Consider the following 13,661-nt stretch of genomic DNA (forward strand, 5'->3'; position numbering starts at 1 on the left):
CGCACTACGAGTACTAATTACATTGATCCACTCTGCCATTAACATATATATGAGAACAATTTCGTGCTATTCGCTTAATATACTTTGCCATAGACGATACGAGACAAATAAGAAAGGGCAGGGAGAAAAATGTAATAAGAAAAAGTGAAAGAAAGAATGTGACGATGGAAGAAATAATGTTCATATAACATCGCATAGCCATGCCGTTTCTAGTGGAAGCAATGAAGTTAACTAACCCTAACCGTCATACTCCCGAACCGGCCACAGGGTGAAGTAACGCACAAGGTTTGGAAATGGTCATCTTAATCCTCGAGTGACACAAATTAATGGAACGATTACGGACATTTTGCAAAAAATATGAGTCGGCTTAGCTATTGCGCTTCCCGTGGTGGCAAGTATACTAACATGTTTCTGGTACAATGTGCTGTACTACAAAATTCTTCAACTAGCGAGAAACAAGCATTGTTGCAACGAATGCCTATCAAGCTCTCTTGCCCAGTTATCGCTTTTTTAGTCCCCAGATATCCAGTGTAGCACAGCTATGGAAAAAAGAAAAGCTATTCCGATAGATCCGTTTAGTTGCCTTGAGGATAACCTACATCAGTGAAACTCTTTGGCTCAACATATACACGCGCGAGCAATTAATACTAGGCGCTCGTCCACTTGATTTTTCTCAACTCATATAACAACCTTGATAGGTAAGTAGAATATTTTCGGGTTAATAACTTATGAATGATAAGCTTGTGCATATACGAACGTAACGGTCAAATGATACTAAGGTAAGAATGAAATATTTTTAATGATTATAGTGAACGACTTATTTTTTTTTCTTGTTAGGGGTTTTAAAGAACGCAACAGTTTTAGTTCCGTTTGTCAACCCAATTCTGTTTGTTTATAGGCAAAACGGTTCCATTCTGCATTTTACCATCAAAGCGAATGGTTATATAATTTTGACTTGAATTATATGAACCAAGGACCTATAGGGAGATAATAACCGGCCAATAAATCGCGGAATCAATAAAGTGTGACTTTTTATTAGTGCCATAGCGTGCAGTCCAAGAAAAGCGGCATTCATTCCACAAAAGCGTTAGCGCTTCCTGACATGAATACTTACGAAGAGGTATAAAATTGATAGAGAGAAATATGTCTTTGAAAAACAAATTTTCTTGAAGCAAAACACATACAGCTTGCACGTGCAACTGCAACGAAAGGGCGCCCGAGTTTCGTTTAATTTCGAGCATTTCTTCACGAGGTGCAGCGGTTTTATTTGTACTACTTTTATCATTTCCGTAACAAGAAGAAAGTCGGAAGATAGTGCATTAAGTAAATATTGCTTTGAAAGTTGGAATGGAAAGTTGAAGATAACTGTTTTTCGGTGAACGTTCAGAAAACGTCAAAACGATCCTCGATAGTCGAAATGTAAAGTTGTAAAGGAAAGATGATATCACAAGTATGTCGACCGGGCGTGCATTCGCTATCTTGAATGGAAATTTGGACATGCGGGTGTTGCACTCATAGCAAAAGAAGTATGCCGTGTCGTGTCGTAGTGGACGGTTAGAATGACGTATCGCATGAATTGAAATTCGAATTACTGCCACAGCCATCGTATTCTGGCCCTTAACGACTGCTATTTGTTTTCAAATTTCCAAAGGTTGATTGAAGAAAAAATATTTGGATCATTTATGAGGTGAATGTGCAGAATGTAGCGTGTCTTGAATGTCTAGACGAATCATTGTATAACAAAGTTATCGAACCCATGCTTTGCATGCTGCCTTTTTGAATGTTATATATCCAAGTTGCAATAACTCAAAATAGAATTCAGCACCAAAGTACACCCAATTTAAAGTAAGAGATCTGCCACTCATCTATATATTGAACTCTACCAACTGTTTTTTTGATATAGTAGGTTAGGTTGGATTGTTTCTATCCTGTGGCAAAGGAGAAATGGATTCAAAAACAAAAGTGACATTATATAGCAAAAAATGGAATTTTGTTGCATATTTCATTGGAAATTGTATAACATTAGTTTAGAGAATGCGCTCTTGAAGGAGTCTGATGAATACACTTAAAAATATATTACGCAATCCCGAAACGATAGGAGATATGTATTACCAACTTAGGCATGTCCGTTCGCAAGTCTCTCGTCGTAAGACTCACGACTGCAAAAATAAATCAAGTAATAAGTGTATTGTATAACCGCGTCCACTTCTACACTATTTTACACTTGGGTTTTAGGTAGTGCCTTCCAAGTATTTGTCTTTCAAATATTTACTTAATTGTGGCAAAGCACGCATTCGCTCATATCAAGTAACGTTTAATTTTGCTTTTTTGATGTTAATAAACATATATCTTACTTTCAACTAAAACCGAAACAAATTTTAACAGAAAGAAAAAAATTGTTATTAAAAATTCTAATCTACAGACTGGGCTTGGTTTGGCTTAACTGGCGCTTAACGGCAATCGTCTGAGTTTCTTTTTTCTTTGTATTCGTAATTAATTATTTCAATTTTTAATTGGCTAGAAAATAATTGTTGATAATTAATACTCGGTTACAGTCGTACTATATATACTTCATTGCCTCGAAATTAACTCATTTATAACAATTAATTTAAAGTTAAAAAAAAAAGAAAAAAAAAATAAAAATAATTATAAAACAAACAGCGAAACTAAAGCGTTCCTTAAGTAAACTTTTCCATCCCGTTCAAACAAAGTTAAAAGGAAATTTTTTGATATGCGCACGAGCTTAGAGTTACGTATTTAATGCAAAAAAGTGAAACATTTCAAATAGTCTTGATCTTGAACCCCATGCCAAAAGCTCCCTAAAATAATAACATAACAATAAAAAGCCACAGGCAAACATAATCCGCTTTAATAATTTGCAGACAGACAGACAGAAATCTTGTTTTCATATCGCTGTTTGTTGTTACTTAAACACACATCATACAGCGCATGCGCATGAGATTTTATGTAATATAAGGCAACGCGATCGTTAAACAGATAACAATTCATATAAAATTTTATAGGAATTCTTTTTTATGATTAAAAAAAAAAGTTTTTCAACTCATACAAAATTGTTGTATAACAAAATGCCAACACCCTCGCGTCGACTTGAGCAACTGTTAAGCTAATGGTCAATAGAAATACTTTGATCGATCAAGATATATTGTATGATTGTATGATACTTGCATATATATGCATATGCCCGTCCATAATATATAACAATATAATGTTGATATCAAGTTATTAACATATCGTTGGCATTCAAGTTTGGTCAAGTACTTTTCAAATAATTATAAATGTAGCATGTATGTATGTATGTCTGTGGTATTCATTGATTAATAATCTTTTGATGAATTTCATTAACTCATTCTTATACTGAGGATTACGCTGCAAAAGAATGCAAAACTTTGGCATTGCAGCCCTATCCTCTCAACTCTAATCAGACTTACTTAGGGCCTTCTCATCCATATAAGCGCAATATTTACATCTTCTTCATTATATTACGTGAAGAAATAGTTTGCGAAAAAGACTGGTACGTTCGATGTCATGACATTTCTGCCGAGCTAAACATCAACCAAGCAATAGTTTTAAACATTTATACTATATAAGGGTAGAAAACCAAAAAATTCAATATTTCGCGTTACGATATGAATTCATATCGAAAAATGTAACGAAATGTAACGAATATAAACGAAATGAGAACGCTACACTTTCGGCGAGATTGCTAACGATAACGCCAACGGAAAGTCAGTAGGAGAGCGCAATCTTAGAGGCATGAAGCTGCACAAATGATAGGAAATAGCAAAGCCAAGATTAACTCCACATGTGGCAATACTTTGTATTTGGTCGATTTAGAAGGGGTGCATGCATTATTGGTTGGTCTAACCTCACCACCAGGTGATTGTCAACAAGTAACACGATTAAAGCAAGCAAGCAATTGAGATGAAGCATCCAAAATTGACCAACAGAAAAAGGCCCGTCTGGCATCACGACAATACCAGCAGGCGGACGTATTTAACGTAAACGTTGGGCGGGAGCTTTTACAGCATTCACAGCATAGGTGGTGGCTGTGTCTCGTTTCACCACCTCTTGTTACACTCACTTCACGCTCCTTTTCATGGTGTCAAGCTTATCTTGAAAGATTCCTTTTTACCAAACTACTCAACTCACTTCGTACAAACTCCTCCTCAGTAACGGTCGCAATTTTTCTATGTTGCTTTTTAAAGGGAAACCAAGTAAAAAGCATTCTTCCTCAATAATGTAAAAGAATTGTTCTGAAGCACCTTTTTATGCTACTTGTGCGTCCCAAACATGTTCATATCATTGGTGTTGCATGAAATTTTATGAAATTCTTCATTTCATATAATCCATTATTTTTACTTTTTTTTTTTTCTTTTAGTTTGAAATACATTTTAACTCTGCTTATGGTTGCATGTGATTCACCAATAATATCTGCTTTCATTTCCATCACTTCCTCCTTGAAAGGTTTGTAAAAGTCATATGGTCTAGTCCTTTTTTCATCCAAACAAAGTTACGTGCTCTAGTAGGTGAAGATGTATACAAGTGCATAACTTCTCGATGAATTTAACAAATTAAGGATCAACCCAATCATGTCTCTGGACTTTCTCGTAAACTTACTTTACATAAATAATTTCAAAAGCTAATTCGTTTTTCAAAACATTCGTAATAAGCGAAGAAGAGCTATACAATGAATGCAGCCATATTCACACACAACTTATGTTGTAGAGTATAATCTATATCAGAAATCGAAGATCTCGGCCTTAACGACCTTAACGACCCGACCAGACTATGCCGTAGCTAAATATTAGTAAATAAATAGTGATAATAAAGGTAAACAAATAAACAACAACAATTAAAAGTAGTAGACAAAACAACACGTACTAAACTATGATTCATAATATATTTAAATATATGTAATATCATTAAATCTTAAACTTTAGAAATAGAGCTGAATTAAAACGATATTTCGAAAGTGAATGAGAAAAAGCAAAAAACGAACCACTTGTTGGTAACCATTAAGTAAATAAACAATATAAGGTGCGGCCGCAATAAATGATGTGAGAGGTAATGTGTAATTGGCTAACTAACCGACTAACAATATATATAATATATATTCACACATATACTTATACGTATAGGGTTGAAACGACAAGTAAAAGCTTAAACTGAACCAAAATTTAAGCTCAATTCTTTAACACTAAAGACAGACCTCACAACCCCAATTATAAAATGCCAGAAACCAGAAAAGATATACGAATGGACTTATTCGTAAAACTTTTTTTATCGCTTAAGATACGTCAAAACAATGGAGCAGAATTTTTCGTAGCTTCCTAATAGACTTCCATTTGGCAGGTCAAACATTTCGGTTGCTACAGAAGGGTTAGTAACTAAATCGGGCCCATGTGCTGGAATGCACACAATGCATCTCCCATTAATTATGGTTATCTATAAGTAATTTGTGTAAAGTTTCTAATGAGCATTGTCGAAACTGTCGCAACTATGAACTTACCGACTTAGAATTTGTTATTATTTACACCATAGAAATAAATCATGTGGCTAAAACAAATAGAATGACGACTAGCAAGTAAAACTATAGGCCCGTTTAGGCCAGAAAGTTAGTATAATCATTTTAATAAAAATAAATATCTTATTGAGGATTAGCGAGTACACATAAAAGTGTAAAATGTAAAAATATAAAAACATCAATCATTCAATCAGATGTCAAAAGTTTCCGCTTTAATAGTATAAAACCGTATAGAAATGTTAAAACCGGCCCAGAAACTATGAACAGCTTAGCATTATTAATTTTTTTCGTCTATTTTCTCTTCAAATCGTGCTCTCATATATTTCTGAAGATCTCTTTTTTCCTTTTTTGATAAAAATATTGAAATGTCTTCGACGCAGGCGATATTAATCCCAAGATTAACTAAGGTTTCTTGTTTCTTCTCATATTGCTTGTATGTCCTACAGGTTTGGTAAAGTATAAAATATTGAAAAACTCATTTACGTCCGTAAAATTAAATTAAACCCTCTATCTAATCGTCTAATAAGACAAGGGTCGCACATTCTATGGGATGGTAAGTTTTACATTTGCGTTATTTTTATTAAAAAAACAGAAATGCATTTACTTGCATTAATGCAAGCTTATATAGCTCTTTAAAAAAGAACATGTCTAAAGTTAGGTTCATAGTGAATTATGCTGGAAGGTGCAGTAAGTTCAACCCTCCTAAAACTATAATTTCCAAATACCTCTCCACAAATGACTTCCATGCCAGAGAATTACTCTTATCTTAAACGCCCTTATCGTTGCCGTTTCCTAATATTTCGAACAATTTTCTACACCTTAGGCGTAGATGACAATTTTTGCAGCAAAACAACAACAAGTGCAACTAATCATATTTCGGGACAATAAAACTACACGATTTTCGACAATTATTCCTTTAATCGCTAAATTGAATTTTTGCATAAAAAAGCCAAATTAATTTTATTTATTTACTTAAGGCTTTTTCAACACCCGATAAGGTATCGAAGACTTTTGTGAAATGTTTAAAACAGTTTTGATTTAATTATACAAAATTTAGAAGCTAATTTTATAAAAAAAAAATCTTAATATAAAAAAAATATATATATATCTCCCCAACATTTCTGCTCATTAAACTTTACTCCATATAACAAAAATTGCATACACGTACATATGTGATCTTAAAAAAGAAACTAAGAAATAAATTCAAAGTCTTCATCTGAATCCAATACGTCGTCACAGCAAGCACGTCTCAACTCGCGTGGCGTATGATTAACATTTTCAAAATCTAAAATATAGTAAGATAAATATTAGCAAAAAAGGCGTACAGAGTTTGATTTGATTGATATGAAAGCAAAAAAGTGTTAACAAATTAAAATTTAAAAGATAAATATTAAAGAAAACCTTCTGTATCGCCATAGTTAGTAGAAGTAGTACGATCTGAGATATAACTCGAGTCTTGCAAGACAGTCGGGATGGTCAAAGAGTGATTATAACTGATTAGATCATCACTAGAGTGTGAATGTCTACATGGACTAGTAACTGCCGGCCAGTTATTCAAAATAAGATTTCATGAGTAACAGGATATCGCATGCTACCATACCTGCTACAGTAGATTTCCACTCCGAACTAGGCTTTTGCATTATTTCAAATAAAGGTTGAGGACTGGCCGGTAAAACCTCCGTTTTCATTTTATCCAGTAATATATCAAAAGCCACACGGGATTTGCACAGAAAACACTGAAGATATTAATAGGTATTAATAATTGGTATATTTTTATATGGATTGGTTTATGTATTGAATGTAAAAAACTCGACTGACCAGTGCCAATGAGGGATCCATTTGTGCAAAATTGATTCGACCTGCGTATTTTTGATGAAAAGTCTCGTCAAAATCTATTTCATCCGCGGACGTTTTTTGGCCAACTGTGCCGGAACGTTGTGTAGTGTGTGGATCTAAGTATAAAACCTCATCATCAATATAGCCCACAAAATATAAAGCTTGATTCGGCCTGCCACCAATCATTCCACAATTGCCCACCAATTCAAAACATTTTTTAAGCGCGGGTATATAAATCGGGTTAATATCACTTAAGCCCAAACGCAAGGGAATCATAAGCAATAACGGCTTCCAGCTTTCCTCATTTTGAGGCTTCTCCAAGCAAAGAGTAACTGTTAAGCAAATACATTAATAATGTTTAACGTGTTCAACGTGTCACGCGATAGTGAAATGCTTAACATATGTTTGCAATTATCTTCTTTCTTTTTCTTATTTGGCACTTACTTATATCGTCTATAACAATGACATTGTCCATGGCCACATGTATCACCAAACTACACCAATCATCGTAACGAACTAATTTTCTGCAAAGGATGTTTCTTTATATGAAATTATTTTTGCTTATGCCACAAATACCTACTTGAGCACTTGTGAAACTGTGTTTGGGCCAAACCATTGGCCTACTTTTTTATCTTCTGAGTCACCCATTAGAGCAATTTGATGTATAGAAAAGTAACTTTTACGTGAATCTTCGAAACGATTAACAATTTTTAGGTAAGTAGAATCACGGCATTCTGTGCTCCAAAACCAGTCGCGCCCCAAATGCAAGTCGATTAATGCTTGTGCCAAGACCATTTGGCCACATCTCAACATGCAACCCCAACCTTTGTCAGTAGTTAGTTGCGGTTCCCCTAAAGGCACGAAACCTCTTCTAAAAAGAGATGAAGAACACATAATATAACATAAGATCTCATAAAAGAGAGGAGGAGAACAATACTATTAGTTAAAGGAATTTTTCCGAAATAAATTTAAGGAAAGACATAATAAAAACCATCACAAACCTATATGTACACCACAGCCTCGACCTTATGTCTCGGCGTATTAAATCTAGCTCTTGTACGGCATTGTACTGTTTACCCAAAACCCACACTTTGCTATTAACTTTGGGTATATCGTCAGGTTCACCGCCACTTCCAGCCACCGCTCCTAACATTCCATCCGGTCCTAAATATGCTTCAAAAACGCTGTCCATTCTGTTACACCATTGATGGAAATTGATAAATAAAACGATGAAACGATCGGTACCACGTAAGTGCGACCGATGGAGAAGTCGAGAGGCTTCAAGATGTTAAATACCAAGCAATGGGAGCTAAAAGGATTACTAGAACACATATGCTTGGACGAGTCCAAAAACAGCGAAGGATGAGGAACTGCAATCAACTGAAATATGACAAGAGTCAGTTTAACTGATCTGTATTATAATGCCAGAAAGTGTTGTCGATTTTTCAATCCTAAAAAAAAAACATTTTATTTATAAATGTTTCGTTAGAATTTCAAAAATATTATTTACCTTTCCATTAAAATTTAATACAATCCGCAAAAAAAGAATTTATTTGATAAGCAATTACTTTTGCTCTCTTCCTTTCTCTGTGCCTCTATTATTATTTATTCTGAGTGCTCATTCCATCCTGCCAAAAATGCATTCGCTGATTTTCTATCCTGTTTCTTGACCTGTTCACTTAATTGGCAGTGGCTTTAATATTTTTAATGTAATTGTTTTCAACACAATTTTTCGCTTTTTATAAGAAGTTTAATATACGAAATCTAGCAAAACAAAGAACTTTTTCTTTGTTTTTTACTAACTTCGCTGATAGTAGGCTTGCCAACGCTACTCAAATGCAAACATAATTTCCCATAATTAAGTCATTGATTTCAAATCCCAAAATATCGAACTATCCAAATTCGAAAATGAAAACTATATCGATAATAGTAACGAATTATGGATAGTAATTTTTGATTTTATTCCATTGCATCATTGCAATGTTGAAAGCTACGTCTCGTGGTAGCCAAGGATTATCGGCTCTTTGTTTTTAGTTCAGTTGGTTTAATAAAATTAAAAGTTTTGTTGACAATGTGCTTTTTTGCTTTTTATTTTGTTCTATTTTTATATTTCTTTTAATAGGGATTGCCCGGTTTTTAACATAGTTATCAGCATCAATTGCATTCAACATATGATTTCTTCTCTTTCATTATGACACTTCTTTTACTTGCTTGACGAAAACTCGTGACATTTTTGATACTCGTTTGACACTTACAAAAAAAGAAAACACAGCATTGTGCTGTGTTAAGATTAATTATTATATGCAAACGAGGCCAGAAATTTTATCGGTGCGATCCTTTCTATTTTAACAGCTGCTTGAGAAAAGTGTTGACAAGAAGCTGGAATATAGAAATTAAGTTCGCACATTGTCCGCGAAAATTCTACAGTTCTTAGACCCTTTTTAATTTGAAAGCGGAAACATTCATATATTTAACGTCTCCCGTAACGCTGGCCATGCCCTCTCCAACCATACAATACTACGTTGCGAAATTTTTCCACTTCATTCAATATATACCCACACGACATTGTGAACAGTTTGCTCCTTATCTTTCAATTATCATTAATCAATACTTTTTAGACTAATGAAATAGATCCTTAGACTATAAGGAAAAAAAATTGGGGCTACCAGCATAGGCTACCGGTTGTTTCAATAAATGCTCTTTATTGGAAATCCAAGCACTTTTTCAGCTGACTTCTAAAAGTGCACAAAATTGATTATTTAAATCAAAAAATTCTTCATTTTCTTTATCCTCCTCTGCGTTGCTCAGCATATCAGTATAAGGGTCTTTCTTCATCAAGCTCTCAGTGGAATTTTTCTTTGATTTGCGAATTCTTTTCTTGTTCTTCGTTCTTGTGGCATGATTTTTTTTCCAGTTAGGCACAAATGGCATGCACCACTTCCACAAATAGTCATAGAAATCGAACATCATTGATGAATCACGAAATATATATTTCTTCACGTAATGCGCAACATCTGGACGAGATTTTAATAAATTGTATAAATTGTAAAGGAACACACCGCAATATAGCTGCCCCATTTTTGGAGCCAGGTATGGAAAATCTAGCAAAGCATTTAGAGTATGTAATTGAAATACCACCGATTGGAACTCGGCGAACGCATGTAAAACTACAGAGGAGTATGCATCATATTTTTTTTTGAAGATCTCGGGTATGTAGAAATGCTGCAATAGTTCATTTTGCACCAGATAACAATCCGATTTTGGTATATAAGTCATGCGATCAGGTATCGATAGAGCTTTTACCTCTTTTTTCATGCCGCGTTCACTAACACCTTCCGCCAACAGTTTGTTACGATGCAACCGTTCTTTCTTAATCAGGTTACCAAAACGTTTATGAAATAGCCTTATATTACGTACCGGAGGAATTTTCATATCTACAGTTCTCAAAACCACCAAACAAATTATCAATGCATGTAAATGATTAAGGTCAACGTGTGACGATCTATGCAACCAATAGACAACAGCCAAGAAATACAGTTTTATATCAGCGGGCAAAAATTTTATATCTGAAAACAGTGCGTCTCTGTTCAAGTAAGACATTCCATTTTCAAATATGGAGCGGAACAGTAATGGATTTGGTTGCGAAGGATCAAACGAATACATTGGATTTTTTTTTATATCGATTTCTCGGAAACAAATATTGCTGATGCGTGTAGCTCTCGTTAGATACGTGAATGAGTTGTTATCTGTCTCGTGTCCTTTAACATGATTTAACAGCATAAATATATGCTGTAAGATAGGCAAAGCGATTTCATTGCAATCATTAAAATGGAAGTGTTCAATTTGCGGGTTATTGATATATTTTTGAAGGGACATCAGATCGACCATGAAACGTGGAAAATGACCGGGATGCAATTTCCGAAGAAACCAATCAGGAAATGTTTTCTCTCCTTTGTCATCCACAGCAACCTCCTCCTCCTCACTTCTATCACTGTTAACCGAATCATCATCAGATTTTGAAGAGTTGTCTTCACCCTCTTTACTTTCCAAATCGTCAATTTCATTTCCTTGTTCTTCATCCGAAGTTTCTTCTTCAGTTGGTTCGTGCTCTTCTTCTGAAGTTTTTTCTTCAGGTGATTCGTGTTCTTCATCTGAGGTTTTTTCTTCAATTGCTTCTTGTTCTTCATCTGAAGTTTCTTTTTCGCACTCCTCCGCGAATTCACTTTCCAGTCCTTCCTGTTGCATTTCATTATCAGTTAGACGATTTTTGAAATGATTTTTAAAATAGTCTAATGAGTAACAAAGCTCATTAGAATAGCCCGAGGTAGCTGATTCCACTTGCGCCTTTATCGCAGCACGCTGCTTCTGTAATTAACTGAAGTTATTCAAATTTATTAATTAATTTACAGATCTTAGCTTGCCTTTGGCAAATGGTTCATTATCTTTTCTAACGCTGATTCTAGGGATTCATGCTTCAGCCATTCCAAAATTCTTCGTATACGCCGCTGATGTTGATTAGTTTTACGACTTCCTCCGATTTTACCTAAGCCGTACGCGAAGAAATTTTGAAATGGTTTACGCGATATAAAGTCATTGCCTAGGAGGGCGGCGAATAAAGGTATTTTCTCTTTACTTAAGGAACTGCGAGTAATAAGCTTCTCTACACGATATATGCAACAATCCAGATATTTGTATGTCACCCACCGATGTGACGTTTCTTGATTGCTTATTGTTATACCTCTGATAACACGATTGCCTTTGACAAGTTTTTCTAATTTTTTAGCTTCATTTTTCCTCAAATTTCTTCCACTTGCCGATTCTTTACGAAGTTTGGTACGGGCTTTTACCGTTAAGGTAATTAACGGTATATAACGTACATTATAGATGTAAAAGTCCGAATCATAGCTTAAAACAGGGCAATTCAGCTTACGCGCTAGAGCTGCCAATTCATCATCAGCCTCGAATAAACACCGCATGATCGGGACTCCACAATCTCTAATCGCATCCACAAATACTTCGTTCATCATCTTAGGAAAGATTGGATACGAGCCGCAAGGGTTAATACGTTTGATTAATTGAATTTTGCTGCGTAATCGGGCCCTAACCGTTCGCAATTTTCGAGGCTCATAACCGCCATCCATCAAAACATATGGCCTAATATTGCACTCATCCAACACAGTAAAAAAATTTACTACAGTTCTATAGAAATCATCATAATTTCCACCAAAAGCCGAATAAGGACCACTCGCGTCTTTATATAAATTACAAGCTAAATTGTCGCCATCAATTACGAGCGAACAATCGTGCAGTTCATAGGGAGTCAAATACAATTCGGCATGGCGGGCTATATAGCCCGTCAATCCTTTCACTCCCATCTGTATTTCTACTTGAAATTTAATTTAAATGTTTTCAACAGAATTTCTTGCTTTCACAAAAATATTTAGATACGAAATCTATTAAAAGGAAGACATTTTTTTCTTTGCTTCTTATCATTTTCACTGGTAGAAGGCTTGCCAGGGTTACTCAATTATGAATATAATTTAGCGTATTTATTATTTATCTATTTCGAATCCCAAATCCCTGATCAATGCTAAATAATGATCCACCAAATAAAGACGATAAATACGTAGACGATACTTCTCTCGACATGCCGATGACAAACACGCAAAAGGTAAATTTGATTCGCTGTCATTATAGGATCAGCGAGGTCACAAGAACTAGGGCAGAAAAGGGAAATTTTGGCAAAACTTTTCTTAATGAATTTGAAATTCGTGGTTAAAAACTGGCTGTGTTTTATCCACAATAGAGAGATAAATTTTACACCAGCAAAACGCAATCTCTCAACGACTTTATTTTATTATTGCCAACATAAGAAGAATGCTTTAAAATTTGTGTTTTATAATTCAATTCAATTGCTGACATTCAAAAATGGTCATTTACATGAAATCATTTTTAAATTTATAAAAATATGGAAAATGAAAAAAAATAATTCTAACATTTTTACCGTTTTCGTTTCGTTTGATCTCTTTGTTATACATTTGTTTTGCTTTGTTGTTATTGGTAGTCTAACATTCAATATTTACCAATGCACCAAAATAAAATGGCATGCACAGAAAAAGTACTTTGAACGAAATGGAGAAAAATAAAGGTCTCCTAGGCAAAAAATTATATATATTTTATTATAAAATTAAAATTATTATGTATATTTTATTATAAAATTCACTTACAAGTCAATTATGAATTTGAAGCTGAAAAACTTTACTTTATTTAGCAAAGTACA

The 13,661-nt window shown here is 34.4% G+C and overlaps 2 protein-coding genes across 3 annotated transcripts; both read right to left on the reverse strand.

Moving 5' to 3' along the window:
• Positions 1–6,490: 6,490 nt before the first annotated feature.
• LOC119633262 (cysteine protease ATG4B) lies at positions 6,491–9,184 on the reverse strand. 2 transcript variants are annotated; one of them, XM_038026716.1, is made up of 8 exons: positions 8,892–9,184; positions 8,383–8,832; positions 7,962–8,252; positions 7,826–7,905; positions 7,364–7,713; positions 7,146–7,281; positions 6,947–7,084; positions 6,491–6,830 (listed from the first exon to the last, which is right to left on the reverse strand). In XM_038026716.1, the coding sequence occupies exons 2-8, from the start codon at positions 8,571–8,573 to the stop codon at positions 6,736–6,738; spliced, it is 1,281 nt and encodes a 426-aa protein (XP_037882644.1). In that variant the 5' UTR covers positions 8,574–8,832; positions 8,892–9,184; the 3' UTR covers positions 6,491–6,735. The 2 variants fall into 2 exon arrangements, with proteins under 2 accessions (XP_037882644.1, XP_037882645.1); XM_038026717.1 differs by lacking the exon at positions 6,947–7,084 and having other exon boundaries at positions 8,892–9,182.
• Positions 9,185–9,563: 379 nt separating this feature from the next.
• On the reverse strand, positions 9,564–12,841 carry LOC119633980 (protein asteroid). The gene is made up of 2 exons (XM_038027857.1): positions 11,803–12,841; positions 9,564–11,746 (listed from the first exon to the last, which is right to left on the reverse strand). The coding sequence occupies exons 1-2, from the start codon at positions 12,754–12,756 to the stop codon at positions 10,106–10,108; spliced, it is 2,595 nt and encodes an 864-aa protein (XP_037883785.1). The 5' UTR covers positions 12,757–12,841; the 3' UTR covers positions 9,564–10,105.
• Between the last annotated feature and the right edge of the window lie 820 nt (positions 12,842–13,661).

This window comes from Glossina fuscipes, unplaced genomic scaffold, assembly GCF_014805625.2.
Source record: "Glossina fuscipes isolate IAEA_lab_2018 unplaced genomic scaffold, Yale_Gfus_2 2, whole genome shotgun sequence".
Lineage (NCBI taxonomy): Eukaryota > Metazoa > Arthropoda > Insecta > Diptera > Glossinidae > Glossina > Glossina fuscipes.